The sequence below is a fragment of the Hyla sarda genome, chromosome 3 (assembly GCF_029499605.1).
Source record: "Hyla sarda isolate aHylSar1 chromosome 3, aHylSar1.hap1, whole genome shotgun sequence".
Lineage (NCBI taxonomy): Eukaryota > Metazoa > Chordata > Amphibia > Anura > Hylidae > Hyla > Hyla sarda.
This window is the reverse complement of record NC_079191.1, coordinates 224,809,827-224,825,051: the sequence shown is the minus strand read 5'-3', so window position 1 is coordinate 224,825,051 and position 15,225 is coordinate 224,809,827. Positions and strand designations below refer to the sequence as shown.

The window sequence follows — 15,225 nt, the reverse complement described above, 5'->3', positions numbered from 1 at the left end:
CCACATAGTTCCCCCACATTAGGTGCAGTATAGTTCCCCCACATTAGGTGCAGTATAGTTCCCCCACATTAGGTGCAGTATAGTTCCCCCACATTAGGTGCAGTATAGTTCCCCCACATTAGGTGCAGTATAGTTCCCCCACATTAGGTGCAGTATAGTGCCCCCACATTAGGTGCAGTATAGTTCCGCCACATTAGGTGCAGTATAGTTCCCCACATTAGGTGCAGTATAGTTCCCCACATTAGGTGCAGTATAGTTCCCCCACTTTAGGGTTGGCAGTACAGTTCCCCCACATTAGGTGCAATATAGTTCCCCCACATTAGGTGCAGTATAGTCCCCACATTAGGTAGTAGCATGTTCCCCACATTAAGTAGTAGCAGGTTCCCCAAATTAGGTAGAAGCAGGTTCCCCACATTAGGTAGTAGCAGGTTCCCCACATTAGGTAGTAGCAGGTTCTCCACATTAGGTAGAAGCAGGTTCCCCACATTAGGTAGTAGTAGCCCCCCCCCCACGGACTCACACACACAGACAGACACCCACACACACACACACACATACACACACACATACACACACTGACAGACACCCACACACACACACAGACACCCACACATGCACGCACACACACAGACACCCACCCACACACACAGACACCCACACACACAGACACCCACACATACACACACATACACAGACACCCATACACACACAGACAGACACCCACACATGTACACACACATAGACAACCTTACCTGTCCTGCTCTGCGCTTCTCTCCGGCGTCGGCCTGACGAGTGACGTCACTGACGTCCTCCTGTGCGAGTCTGCGGAGGTACGTCACATGTGCGACGTCCCTCTTCAGACCCGGGTCGGCCAGCCAACCAAAGACGCGGCGGATGGTCCCTGTGCGGAGGGTCACCTTCTGCTACAGGGCACAGTTTTCTTCATTACACTGGCATTTAGTGCTGCTTGCCCGAAGCAGCGCTAAATGTCTGAAGAAGTTACCTGCCCTGCGCCCGGACTGCACGTCGGGCAATACAAATTACATATACCTGGTGCGAGCTGTGTCGGCCGCCTGGCGTCCCTGTTGCTATGGCTCCCTGTGCGGCCGCATAGCTCGCACACCCCTAAGGCCGGCCCTGGGGACAATAAAATGTTTTTTGTCACCAAAGTGCAGAGAGAAACAGCCTCTTACATTTTTGTAGCTCATACCTTCATCTGTGAAAAGATCAATAACATCATTCCTGTGTAAGTGAACATCCAGAATAGTGACAGATCCTGTCCTCAGGGAACAAAGGCTAACAGAGTGGGAAAAGGAGTTCCATGAGGTTACCCACAATCTATTTTACCTGCAGCTAACGAAGAGATACAACAGGAAAAAAAGGAAAAGAAAGAATATTCAAGACAAATCCCTTTAGTAAGAAATTAAAGTTCTCGGGACCTGGGAAGGTGGATAATAGTGTAAGGAATTACTGGCAAATTTGAACAATATCATCTCCCCAAGTAATTTTCCCCCATTAATTAGTAAAAAATGAGAACCAAAGCTGTGGCATAGATTGGTAAAAGCAGATGTGGGCACAAGTCATTTAACTCTTCAGAGTATTTTGGCTCATAGAAAAACTGTTACCGATCCTTTTTTGCATTGTTGCCAATTCAGATTATTATTATCATCATTATTATTAATAATATTGTTATTATTATCATCATTTCTTTAGTTATTAAGTTATATAATGCCCTTGTTTTGGGGAACTTTACATTTGATAAGGGTTACATTGAATAACACAAACGCAGGTACAGTGAACGTGATACAGATTAAATTGGAGACTGATATAGAGGGGGAGGGGACCCTGCCCAGGAGGGCTTACAATCTACATGCAAAGGGGAAGAAAACAGTAGGTTACAGGGGCGGCTGGTCATCTGTGTGCAAGTGGGGAAGTATCTGTTCATAGTGCAGTGCAGTGGCAGGTCAAACTCTTACTTGAAGAGAGGGGTCTTCAGGTTGCTCTTAAATGTCTTGATGATGGGTTAGAGCTGGATGTGTTAGTTAGTTTTAGTGAATGGGTAAGCTTAGGAGAAGTCCTGTAGACGATTGTGTGAGGTGCATGTTAGGAGAGAGCAAAGATGGAGGTCTTGAGATGATCATAGAGTATGTCAGGGGTGATATCGTAAGATTAGGTTAGAGATGTATGGGGGAGGCAGGTTGTGGATGACCTTGTATGTTGTGGTGAACAGTTTAAACTTATTTTGTTGAGGTTCTTTCAGTAGATTGCTGACAACACTGAGTTATGCAATGGTATAGCATTTTTTTGTGTTAGGAACCCGAAAAGTGTATGTAAACCACACAGTGGCTTTTAAACCACACAGTAGCTTTCCCCCAATTAAACTTAAAATTACTCCCTTTTCCCATTTTTCAAATCCCCCCCCCCGCCCCCACGCACACACATACATATATTTGGTATTGTCGGAACTGTTACATATATTTGGTAAATGTCGGAACTGTTAAAAGGTAAAGTTAATGATCCACTAAGGTAAATTTTGTAAAGATAAAAAGCTATCAAACATCATATATATATATATATATATATATATATATATATATATATAAACTAAACATTATGGTGTAAACATGGGCCCTTATACAGCCCCATATCTGGAGAAATAAAAAAGTTATAGAGGTGAGAATAAAGACATTTTCAAGCATACTTATTTTGTTTAAAAATGTTTACTTTTTTAATAACAGTACAAAAATATAAAAACATGTAAATATGGGTATCTTTTTATTCGTATTGACACGCAAAAAAGAGATAACAAGTCACTTTTGTTGTAAAGTGCACTAAAAACAAAGCCTTCAACAGTGCCAAAATTGCATTTTCTTTCAAACCCCCAACACACATGCAAATAATATTTTTTTGGTTGTACTGTACAATTTATAGTAAAATAGAAAAAAGTGTCAATTCAAAGTACAATAGGTCTTGCAAAAAACAGGCCCCCATAAGGGTCTGTGGATGAAGAACAAAAGAGTTATGCCTCTTAAAAGGCAAGGGGGAAAATGGAAGTGCAAAAAAATTAATTTGCTTGTGTCCTAACGGCAAAATAGCCAGTGTCGTTTACTCCTTCCCAACCCTTGCCGTACAAGTACGTCATTGATTGGGTGGGGGGAGTATGGTGTGGATCCGCGAGTCAGATCTATGTCATAATCGACTGATTGCTCCGAAGTCTATCATTTATAAGGTTAAATGCCCCAACCTATACAGATCATTTAAACAGTAAATTCTGGTAATCCCTGGTGTCTATGGAACCCATCAAAACCCCTGTGGTTGAATTGCGGAATATTGATGGGTTGCTGGGAAATCCTGGGGCCTAACATCTGCTCCTTCCAGGTCTTTCCTGGCTCTGTGATTGTTAAAGCCTGCATATATAGGCAGGCTATAGCAATCAAGAGCACATTGTATAGATCAATGTAATGCAATAGCATTTATTAATCTTTGTAAGCCATCTGCTGATGGTGTATAATAGGCCTCTAGGGGACCAAAACAAATTTAAATTTTTTTTTAAATATTTAACTCCTTACAGAATTGTAAAAATGATTGAAAAAATGATTGCCCCACAAAAGTGCTGTACAATTCCATATTAGTTTTTTTCAAATTTGCCCTACATATATATATATATATATATATATATATATATATATTTTTTTTTTTTTTTAATTGTCTTTTAATACATTAAATGATAAAAAGAAGTATGTAAATGAAAAGTTATGCTTGTCCTGCAAAAAAATAAGCTCTAATAAAACTTTGTAGAAAAAAAAGGTATGGGTTTCAGAGGGTTAGAAGGAGGAAAATGTATGTCAAAAATCTAAATTCAAGGGCTTGTGAAAGGGTTAAGAAAACGCTATTGGATTCATAAGTAAAGTACAAATTCAGAGCCATGGCTTGTGAGTTAACACAACTAATTTATTTATAGATACTTCTTGCTTTATTATTTAGGGCAACTTGTTTATTGTCATGTATATGTTTTTGTTTTCTATTTTTAGTTTTCTATTTTTAGCAATGCTGACTAGGCTATCCTGAGTGACTCACGATAGAATGAACCTGTACATATGGTTATTTGTTTTTGTTTATGTGATTGCTGGGAAATGGACGGGGGTGAGGTCATCTTCCAGTGGACACCTATCTATGTAGTACTTGTTGCACGTGTTAAACAGTTGCCAAAACACGTTATGCGTTTCTTTCTGTTTGCCTGATGTCTTAGTAAGATTATTAAAGATTTGTGTGTGCCAGTATTTCTTCAGTGCAAACAAAACAAAATACAGCCTTTTTTAAGGTGTGTGAATGTGGCCTTAGAATGTCATTTTGTAAAGATTTGTCACCAATCCTGTAGGTATATGTAGAATTTGTATTTATTGTGTTAAGTTAAGAAATAAAATGCTGGGTTTATATTATTATTATTATTATTATTAACTCGCCACTGAAAAGTATAAAAACTTTCTTTTATCAATTGCTAAAGGAAGTAGAAATAACTACCACATGTGTTTCTTTTTTCTTTTTTACCCCCTGAACATCTAATAAAGTTTACAGTACATGTATTATGTCAACAATTTATTCCAGGAGCACAATTTAGTAACACAATTGTGCCTGGTTGGTTGAAGGAACTTTAGTCAAGCTTTACTGAATTGCACACTTCGCTTGAATCATTCTATTTGGTAGTCTTTTCATGAAGTCTTTACTTTTCCTGTATTTCTAAAGCGGTGTCTACTGGGAAAGTGTTTTAACCGAAAGAGAAAAAAAATGTGTGTTTTCCTATGCACTGGCTTGCAATACCTTACCAAACTGTCAAGGTGACAATCCAAAACGATAATCAAAAGCACTTTTTACAATCCATCTTGTAAGTGCCGTAGGCAACTTTTCAATGAGACACTAACAAGTCCCAAAGAATAGGTAGTATTTAATATTTGATGCAATCAGAAATGTACACAGTAAATGCTGAGCATATGTTGCACACCTCCACATTCTTTGATACAGCAGTCAATCTTAAAGATTAAAAAGTATAAATCTATATATGTGGCATAAAAATGCCCTCAATTTATAAATCAGGAACATTTCCAGGCTCTTTATTGTCAGTGGTGATTGTGTCAATGAATACATAGAAAACATCTACAATAATATGCAAAAGAAAGGAGAAGCATGATGGCTCTCTGATCCTGATAAAACAATATGAAGACCGAGCAGCTAGTGAGACACTAAACCGTAAGTGTAAAAGTAGAATGGTAAGAAACACAAAAGAACTAGCGCTCAAGGTCTATAAATATAAGGCACATGTAATACTGAAATAAAAGGAAATTTATTAGTATATGTAAAAAAATGCATTTACTATCTCAATGCATTTGTTATCTCAACTGACAGGGCCCTTGTCCATGTGTAAAATAAAATAAAATCCAAACTTCCTCAGTAAAAAATATTAAAAAAATAAAGTCATAAGATCTGATGCAAGATGATAACGTTCTCCTTGTAAGCATATAATCAGTAACACGTCACTACAGCTCGTAGTATAGTAAGATGATATCGCTCACCCGATCCTACGCAGGTCCCCTGGATCTTGCCGCCGGCTGTGTTGAGAACAGCGCGTCGGTGCACCTAATACTCACACTGACATGGAGCGCTGCAGCACTGATAGCACTGTTCTTCTCCTGTGTTTCTACAAACCAACTGGTTCTTGTACGTGGATCTTAGGTGCGGTGCAGACCTGGATGTTTTTGGAGGTAGCAGTGGTGATGGATAACTGTGATGAATAGCAGAGGTGGTGGTAGTGGTGATGAATAGCGGGGTTCCTGCTGACCTTGGATCCAGGTGGCTTGTGGAAAATGTGAGTAAAATGAAAAGGAAGTCGCCTGGCGTCCTCGTGGTAGTATGGCTGATTTCAAACGTGTTTCGGTCCCCCTTAGGGACATTCCTCAGGGAAGTTAACAAGTAAAGAATAGTACATGGTCATTCATCCATCTCAGCGTATTTATAGGCTCTTTTTTAATTTCATAAATTTTTTATTTTCTTTTTTATCTATTTATTTATGTTTTTTTCATTTCAATTTAATTTTCCCTTTTATTTTTATCATTATTCTTATTTCTATCTTCAGCTTTATTTCTTTTTTATTATTTTTATTCTCTTTATTTTCATTATTATTTTCACTTATCTTTATTTTACACTGCGTAGTGCTCATCATTATTGTATGTTTATGAAATGAGCAAGACACAACTTTATTTATATTTTTATTTATATCTATATTTATATTTATTCCTATATTTCCTATGCTGGTCTATCCCATACAACCCATATTCATACCAGTCTGTATTATATTTATTTTATTTGTATTCCTCTTATATATTTTTGATTATATATTTTATATTTATGATCAGGACATGGCTTTATGTGCATATATATATATATATATATGTATATATATATATATATATATATATATATCCTATTTATTCCTACATTCTTATATTCCTTATTTTAGTCTACTATATTTCTTTGTCTTTATATAGCCCAATACAACCCATATTCTCAAACTTTCCAGTTTGGAATTCGTTATCCACTTTTTTGTTGCTACCTGCTCTCTGTGACATCACAGTCCGGAAGCTAATTGCTAATGTTTAGAACCTGCTAAGGTTTGGAGCCTATAAATACACTGAGATGGATGAATGACCATATACTATTCTTTACTTGCTAACTTCACTGAGGAAGGTCCCTAAGGCAGGACCTAAATGCGTTTGAAATCAGCCATACTACCACGAGGAAGTCAGTCGACTTTCTTTTGATTTCACTCACATTTTCACATTTTTTTTGAATATTTGATCACTGCATTTTCATTTTGCTCTCTTACAAGGGCCCTGTCAGTTGAGATAGGACATGCATTTTTATACATATACAAATACATTTCATCTTGCTTCAATACTATATGTGCCTTATATTTATATACCTTGAGCGCTAGTTCTTTTGTGTTTCTTACCATCTGCAATAATATATAAATGTTAATTCATTTATCAGTGCAAATATTACATAAAATAGTAACGATTTTAGGAAAACTTCAAAATAAAAAAACAGCAACGCATTCTTGTCATTCTTACTGCTGGAGACTGGGCAAATCAAAAGACCAAATGAAGAACTAAAGGAAATATTTTGGTCTCTAGGAGTGAAGCATCAATTGGTATGTCTTTGATTATGGAAGATTTTATGTTTATATTTGTTTTTCCTGTGGTCCCTGGGATAGAACCCTACGCAATCACAAAATGTACCTTCTTTCACACAATAGATATTCTTCCGTTTTCCATCGTCCGTTTATCGGTATTTTGACAGTATTTAATGGACGTTGGTAAACGGAAGAATAAACGGAAGAATATATTAATACCGTCCGTTTAAATAATGTATTTTCTAACGTCCGTTTTAACCCGTTTGTTTCCGTTAAGGTCCGTTTATTCATCCGTTATTAACGTCCGTTAATTTAACCTCTCTTTGACCCCCCTCTGCCTACCTGCACACCTGCACACCTGTAGCTCCACCTCCTACCTGAAGGGGAGGGTATAAAAGGATGCCACACTGATCATTCCTCAGTCTGGAGTTCAGCAGAGAGGAGAGTGCTACTGGGAGCATTTTTTGCTGTCACAGACTACTGCAATTACACCATGTTTCCTGCTGATCTTTCTTTCAGTTTTGATGCACTGCTGTGGCGTGTTCAGCATGGAATTGGGACATCCGAAGAAGATGAGAGACGCCACCGCCGAAGAAGAAGATTCTTGATCCATCCGATCACCGCTGCAAGGATGACCCATGGTGTTCACAGCACCTTGTATGCGGAGCTGTGGCAGCACCCTGACAAATTCCTGCGCTACCTAAGGATGACCATCAACTCCTTTGATGAGCTTCTTCTACGTATTGGTGACAAGATCCGCCGCCAAGATACCCACCTCAGAAGGAGCATCTCACCAGAGGAACGCCTCATCGTCACCCTCAAGTATGTAGTATATATATATATATATATATATATATATATATTTTTTTTTTTTGACTTATTATGTAATTTTAAGCACTTTATTTACTTTTTTTTTTTTCCTTTTTAGGTTCCTGGCATCCGGTGAGAGCTTTTCGTCTCTGCATTTACAGTTCCATCTTGGAATATCCACCATCTCTGGAATTGTCCGTACCACCTGCGTGGCCCTGTGGGAGTGCCTTCTTGAAGACTACCTTCCTGAACCCTCTGCACAAGGTTGGCTGGACATCGCAGACAAATTCCAGGACGTGACACAGTTTCCAAACTGTGTGGGAGCGATTGACGGAAAGCACATCAGGATCCAGAAGCCAGCGCACACAGGATTGGAATTCTACAATTACAAGAAGTTCTTCTCGACAATTCTGATGGCCATTGCTGATGCCCAGTGTCCTTTCATCGTTGTGGACATTGGGACCTATGGAAGAACCAACGACTCCCGTGTGTTCAAGACCTCAGCCATTGGGAGGAGGATCTACGCTGGTGAGATGGGACTTCCGGGACCAAGGGCCTTTCCTGGGACTTATGGACCTCCTATGCCTTTTGTTTTTATCCGGGACGATTCCTTCCAGATGTGTGCCAACTTGTTGAAGCCCTACTCCAGCAGAGGACTAGACCACCGGCAGCGGATCTTTACCGTTTGTCCCGTGCCAGAAGATACGTGGAGTGCGCATTTGGAATTTTGACTGCGAAGTGGCGGATCTTCACAAGGCCAATGCAACTGAGCCCGGAATTTACTGATGAAGTTGTTAAGGCGGCAGTTGTTCTCCACATCTTTGTTCTCACCAAAAAGCCTCTCAACACTGATCCCGAGGAAGTGGAAACAACTCTGCCAGGACTACAGCAACTTCCGCGAAGATCTACCCTCGCCGTCATGCGCATCTGTCAAAGGCACTGGAGTGCATAAAATGCAGCCTTTCTTTCCTAGTTTGCAAAGTGCTTATTACATGTTCACACTTTGCATGCTAAGAAAGGAAGGTTGCAGATTATGCGGCCCAGTGTCAAAGGCACTGGAGTGCATAAACTGCAGCCTTTCTTTCCTAGTTTGCAAAGTGCTTATTGCATGTTCACACTTTGCATGCTAGGAAAGGAAGGTTGCAGATTATGCGGCCCAGTGTCAAAGGCACTGGAGTGCATAATCTGCAACCTCAATGTTATACTTGTTTATTGTAATTATTACTTTAAATTATAGTACCTTAACCTTTAAATACTAATTTTTATTAAAAATATCTATCATTTAAAGTAATAAAAAAAATGTTATGTAGAAATAAAACACAGACACTTTCTTAGGAAAAAAAACTATTTTTTTATAAACTAAATAAATTTAAATATCGTCTTTTGTTTTTGTTTTTTTACAGAAAGGGCAACAGCCCAATAACTTAATTTTTTTTTTTTGGGTAAAGAAAATATAAAACTATTTACAATATCTGAAAATGGCAGGCAACAGGCCCTATAATTGTGCAAGTCACGGGTACTGGGGGCCTCCGGGGGCCGCAAGGAGACTCGAGGATCTTCTGGATTGAGTCTGGGCACAGGGGTATCTAGGGAATATGAGATGGATTGGGCAAAGGAGGAGAATTGTGGGAAGGGAGTTGAAGGGGTGGGAATATTTTGGGGAAGAGGGAAATTTTGGGTAGGGGTAGAATGGGACACATAATCTCCCTGGGACAGCATTTAGGCCATGGGAGTACTTTGGGTGGGGAGGGAAATAGCAAATGCTAGGAATGTCCCAGGGAGTGGGGCAGGGACTGGGGATACTGAGGGGGGGGGGAAAGGTGATGGGATTGACGGGAAGAAGAAGGGGTGTAATGATGGGCAGGGGAACGGGAGCGTTGACGGGAGTGGGTGCGGGAATGGGAGCAGTGACGGAAGTGTGTGCGGGAAGGGGAGCGGTGATGGGAATGATACCGGTAATGTTGGTAGGAAGTAGCAGATGTAATAGAAAAAGTAGGGGAATGGCTTGGTGGGGGGGGGTTGGCAATGGTGGAGGGGTTTGAGGTGTGGGGGTGGGAGGGGGGCAGCAGAGTTGACCCAGAAGGTTGCAAGTCTCCTTGCGGAAAACCACCTGCTTTTCAACGGGCAGTGTCTCCACGAGTGGGGCCATACTCTGGAGATAAAGTAGAGACGCAGAAGGGGGACCGGTGGACGCCTCTGCCCCCGCCAGATGTAACCGGTCAAACACCTCCCTCATGCGATCCAATTTATCATCCAAGCTCTCCTTAGTGATCTTGATGAGATCCAACATGGCCAACTCCTGTCTCCTGGCTATTTCTATACTTTGGCGAATTGGTTTGGCAGAAGAGGAAGCTGGTAGGGGAGACAATGGTTGTCCCTGATCAGCAGGTGGAGGGACGGGGGTAGGGTCAGAATGGGTGGATGGGGGGGTGGAGAGGAGGGCTCTGTGGCTGCCCTCTGTCTTGTTCCTCTGCTGCTTGCAGTACTCGAACAAATATAAAAGTTTACTTACTCCCGCAACTTGTCCGACTTTTGTAGGAACCCGAGGAGATGGCGATTTTGGTAGGTGGATTTTGTGGGAGGAGCTGAGCCCCTTGGCAGCTCACCCTCCTCCATAAGGTCCCGTATATGCCGGTCCCTGATGGAATACCATCGTGTTTTGATACGATGGCCTTTAAAAAAAAAAGGTTTTTAAAAATGCTAAATGAAAATCTTCAAAATTTTCACAAAAAAAAAACATACCCACAAAGTACTTTTCTTGTCTAGATAGGTCCTCCCAGCATGTGCAGACTTCTGAGTAGATCTCTTCCCAAAGAGCCGCACAGGTGGTTCGCTTTGCGTGGGGGGTGTGGGTAGAATCCCAAAGAGGAGGACGAGCTTCCACTATAGATATCAATAGTTAATCATCTATGATGATTTGAAGCTCATCCTCCTCTTCGCCTTGGGGCCCACCACGCTGTGCTCTCCCCTGAAATATAAAAAAAAATTAAAAATTAAAAACTAGTTTAAAAGGGCCTTTGCAAGAAATCGCAGTCGCTCTTTATACAATCAAAAAAGAAAATGCCATTACTTGCTATTTGACATTGTTTTGTAAAAAAAAAAAAAAAAGGTGACATTATATACTCACAAGACCACGTCCTCAGCCACGGCTTCGGGGCACTGAAATCACCCGCTTTGCCTTCGGACGCAAGAAAAAAATTTAATTTTCATTAACCTAAAAAAAAGAACATGTCTAATGAAAATAAAATTAACCCTTATGAGTTGAAAAGGTGATAAATTTGAAGAATGCAGGGAGGCCCAAATGTTTTTTCCCCCCGCGAACGCCTGTAGGGAGCCCAGGCTCTCATACTGAATGGCACGTCACAACCACCAACCCGGAACAGGGGCCGCCACGCCAAAAACATTCATCACTATTGGAGAGCCGTGTGGCCTCGGATCCGAGCGTGGATCGTGACGCGCAACTCTGACTGAAAGCTGTCGCTACATACAAGTGATCGTGGGGGGCCAAAGCGCTCGCCCACCCTGCAATCTGAAACTGATCACCTATCCTGCTGATAGGGGAGAAAGTTGAATTGTATTAGACATGTCCTTTACATCAAGTGCAAATCCCAAAAAAATAATTTATATATATATGTATATATATACTTACTGGCTGCGGCTCTTTGGGGGGCCTATGCTGGGAGGACTGGTGGGCCGACTTATATGGAACCTCTGCCATCTCTTCGGTTCCCTGTTCTGTTGGTGGTGGTGGTGGTGTTGTGATCGGAGAATCTTGTCTCTGTATGGACAAATTTAAATTGAAATGTAATTGATTGGATTTCCTAATTTAAAAAAAAAAAAAAAACTCACACTAGGGGTTCACTCCACAAACTCTGTTACAATTATCCTCTGTCTTGGTGCAGGTGGAGGAGGAGGAATAATCTCAGACTACAAAAAAAAAAAAAAAAAATTAAATTTAAAAATTAAAAAAATAAAATAAAAACGCCTACACTGCTAGATGACTCATCATGTGAATGATAGAAATCCTCCGATGAAATTTCAACATTTTCCTCACTGCTGGTGGAAATTTCTGGTCTTGGTGGAGGAAGTGGAGCTGTGGTTTTCTAAATAAAATTTAATATATAAAAAAAAAATATATATATATATATATATATATATATATAGAGAGAGAGAGAGAGAGAGTTCAACAAAAAGGACCGCACTCCCGGGGTGTCCACGGGTGCAAGCTGGTCGGGCCCAGATCAAGAGCCCCCACAAACAGGCAGCAAAGCAAAACAGCAGCACTCCGATTTAGATGAAAGCGTGTCAGGCTTTATTCATCAGATGCCACGACGTTTCAACCGTCTCTCACGGTCTTTGTCAAGCAAATAACATGTGCAAGTGCTTGCAATATATAGGGGTGAAACATGTGCAATGGTTTTGCATAATTAATTAGGTTACAATATCAAAACAGTGTAAAATACCGTGATCACAAATAATCATAAAACAATAGTATAACATAGTGAATAAAATTCATATTAAGACGCCATAAGGGCGATATACTATACAGTGTTAGTGTCACATATAGTGTATATAATGTCTAAAAACACATAAATAATATCGCAGAGGGAGGAGTCGAGGGTAGTTCTGGCACTGCCTACTCACCAGTTCGTTTGTAAACATATGACACGAGGAACGCCATGGTTGCTTCCGTTTCTCTGTGTGCGGCCAGACCGGAATAAAGACTCCGGTCATGTGATGCTCATGTGACGTTAGTATCTCGCACAGGCGCACTTAGCGCCATAAGGATGTAATGACCCGCAATGCGTGTCAACGCTCCCTTGTTCTCTGCGCATGCGTGCACTCAAGGCGCATCAGGGTATGGTTAGATGCCGTAGTCACGGGCGCATGCGTACTCACTCTGAGCTCTTACTCAGCGCCATTTTTGACTAGGGAATTCTTACCCAAAATATTTAAGGGTCCAAAATCATGCTATTTAAGGGTCCAAAATCATGCTATTACATTCACACTGGCACAGCAATCTCCCAGGTCCCCAACACCATTAGGCAGCATTGGGACTCCAGCACTGGATACCCCATCAGTACCATTTTTCTGTAGCCGGATGAGTGACCCCTGGACAGGGATCTAACTCACTCGTGCCACAAGTGTTGTGGAAGGGACCGGCCAATCGGCTCTTGTTTGGGAAAAGTGCCACATATGCGACTTCACTCAAGGACCCAGTTTAACAGAGTGCAAGCATCAAGTGTCATGTCCCTGGCATCATACATTGCCCCGCACAGAGAAAAGTCGGCATCCAAGGCAATAAAGATAGTATAATATAAAGTACTCTATAGAAGTTATTCATATAATTCTTATTCTTTCATGTTGTTGTTCTGGTGAGGGGGCCGCCATCCTCTCTCTCTCCATCTGCATAAAAAGAAAACATACAAAAATTACTAAAAATTCTTTTAACAAAAAGAATTTTTACAAAAAATGTTTTTACAAAAATTTTTTTGACAAGTTCAAACATACACAGTCATGAGACGCGACAGTAGCCTAGGCATTACATATTTTGTGTGTTATCTTAAAATCTACATTGAGCCCCTTCGGTTTAAGTGTCTGTAGTTCAAAGATCCACTTGAGTTATAGTCGCTTCAGGAGACTGATCCTGTGTCCTCCACGTCTGGGGTATGGAACATGGTCCAACAGCATAAATCTCAAATCACTCTCTGTATGTTTGGCTTCTACAAAGTAGCTTGAAACAGGCAAGTCTAGTTTCTTCTTTCTGATGCTATACCTGTGTTGATTGTATCTAGTTTTAAATGAGCATGTGGTTTCCCCCACATACAATAGTCTGCAGGGGCACCAAAGTACGTAAACTACGTACTCAGAGATACAAGTCAAGTATATAACATAAATTACTACCATTCATAAATTACTACCATTCATAAATACTTTAAAAATAAAAAAAAGTGTAAAAACAGCTGCACATGTTGCAAAGAAAAAAAATGTACAGTACTAGCACTTGGAATAAAAGAGCATGTAGAAAAAGTGTCCCAAAAAACCAGTGCAAAACCTGAATGGACATGTTGCAAAAAATTATGAGAAGAGTGCACATTGCACGCAAATGTGCAAAAAAGACCATGCAACATTTACTGAACATGTGTACACTGCTTGCACTTGCATAGTGGTAAAAGCAAATGCATAATGCAAGCAAAACATGTGCCACATGCAACAAATTTGCTGAAAAAGCAATGAGTCGCTGAAAAATGCAGGCAAACTTGTTTAGTAAAAAAATAAATGTACATGCTATTACTTTAGCGAATAAAATAAAAAACATCGAGCACATGTTCGCAATATACTGAAAATAACTACATAATATATCAATGTACCCACCTACTTTCCAATTGGTTTCCGTAAAATAACGTAAGCAGGGGGGCGGATGGCGATGGATTGTGTGCAAGCAGTGTGCTTCTAGCAAGGATCCAGGCTGAAAAGAAAGGGGGTGTGAACACTAGAGCATACCATGTGACTACAGGGGTGTGATGGCTTTACTGAGCATGCTCAGTAACTTAAACGGACGTTTTTATAACGGAACATTACGGATGTATTTTAAAACGTCCGTTTGCCATAGACATTAATGATAATTTGTAACGTCCGTAAATTTTTCCGTTATGTGTGACGGAAAAAAAAATAGTGCATGTCCCGTTCATTTTTCCGTAACAGATAACGGCTTAGTTTAAACGGATGATTACGGGTGCTAACGGAACATTTAAAAATCCCATTCACTTTAATGGGATTTTTAAACGGCCGTTAAACATTTGTAAACATCAGAATTTTAACGGCTGTTCTTAACGGAAAAACAAACGGAACCATTTCATAGTGTGAAAGCGGCCTAAAGCACTTCTTGCAGCTATGGCTTTGCTTGGGTCAGTTCTTTGCCTACCCTAGGTCTTTTAGACAAGGCATTTCTCTCAAAGGTTACCCTCTAAATGGAAAAGAATAACAAAGAACTAAATGGAATAATTGCTCTCTGTGGCATCTATTACAACTTGGACTGGGTCATTAACAGTTCATTGTCAGGTATGCTAGTTATAGAAGAACACCAAAGGGGAGGAATTACACAAAAGAGTAGTGAAAGGCTGGATAAAGTCGAAGTGCCAAAGTCAAAAAGTAGTTTGGCAAACAAGAAATACTAAATACAGGGCAAAGACCACTTCACAGACTCAGATAACTCCTATAAAGATTGTAAA

At 40.3% G+C, this 15,225-nt stretch overlaps 1 protein-coding gene across 1 annotated transcript; it reads left to right on the top strand.

Annotated features, from left to right (window-relative positions):
* The first annotated feature begins 6,792 nt into the window (after positions 1 to 6,792).
* LOC130360709 (uncharacterized) lies at positions 6,793 to 8,932 on the top strand. The gene is made up of 3 exons (XM_056563264.1): positions 6,793 to 7,201; positions 7,703 to 8,005; positions 8,112 to 8,932. Exons 2-3 carry the CDS (start codon positions 7,815 to 7,817, stop codon positions 8,722 to 8,724), a joined length of 804 nt encoding a protein of 267 aa, XP_056419239.1. The 5' UTR covers positions 6,793 to 7,201; positions 7,703 to 7,814; the 3' UTR covers positions 8,725 to 8,932.
* Positions 8,933 to 15,225: the final 6,293 nt, after the last annotated feature.

Excerpts from the sequence above, each read along its gene's own strand:
- LOC130360709 (XM_056563264.1), top strand. The coding sequence starts at position 7,815 with ATGACCCATGGTGTTCACAGCACCTTGTATGCGGAGCTGTGGCAGCAC. Across the intron at positions 8,006-8,111 it reads CGCCTCATCGTCACCCTCAA|GTTCCTGGCATCCGGTGAGA; the intron begins GTATGTAGTATA and ends TTTCCTTTTTAG.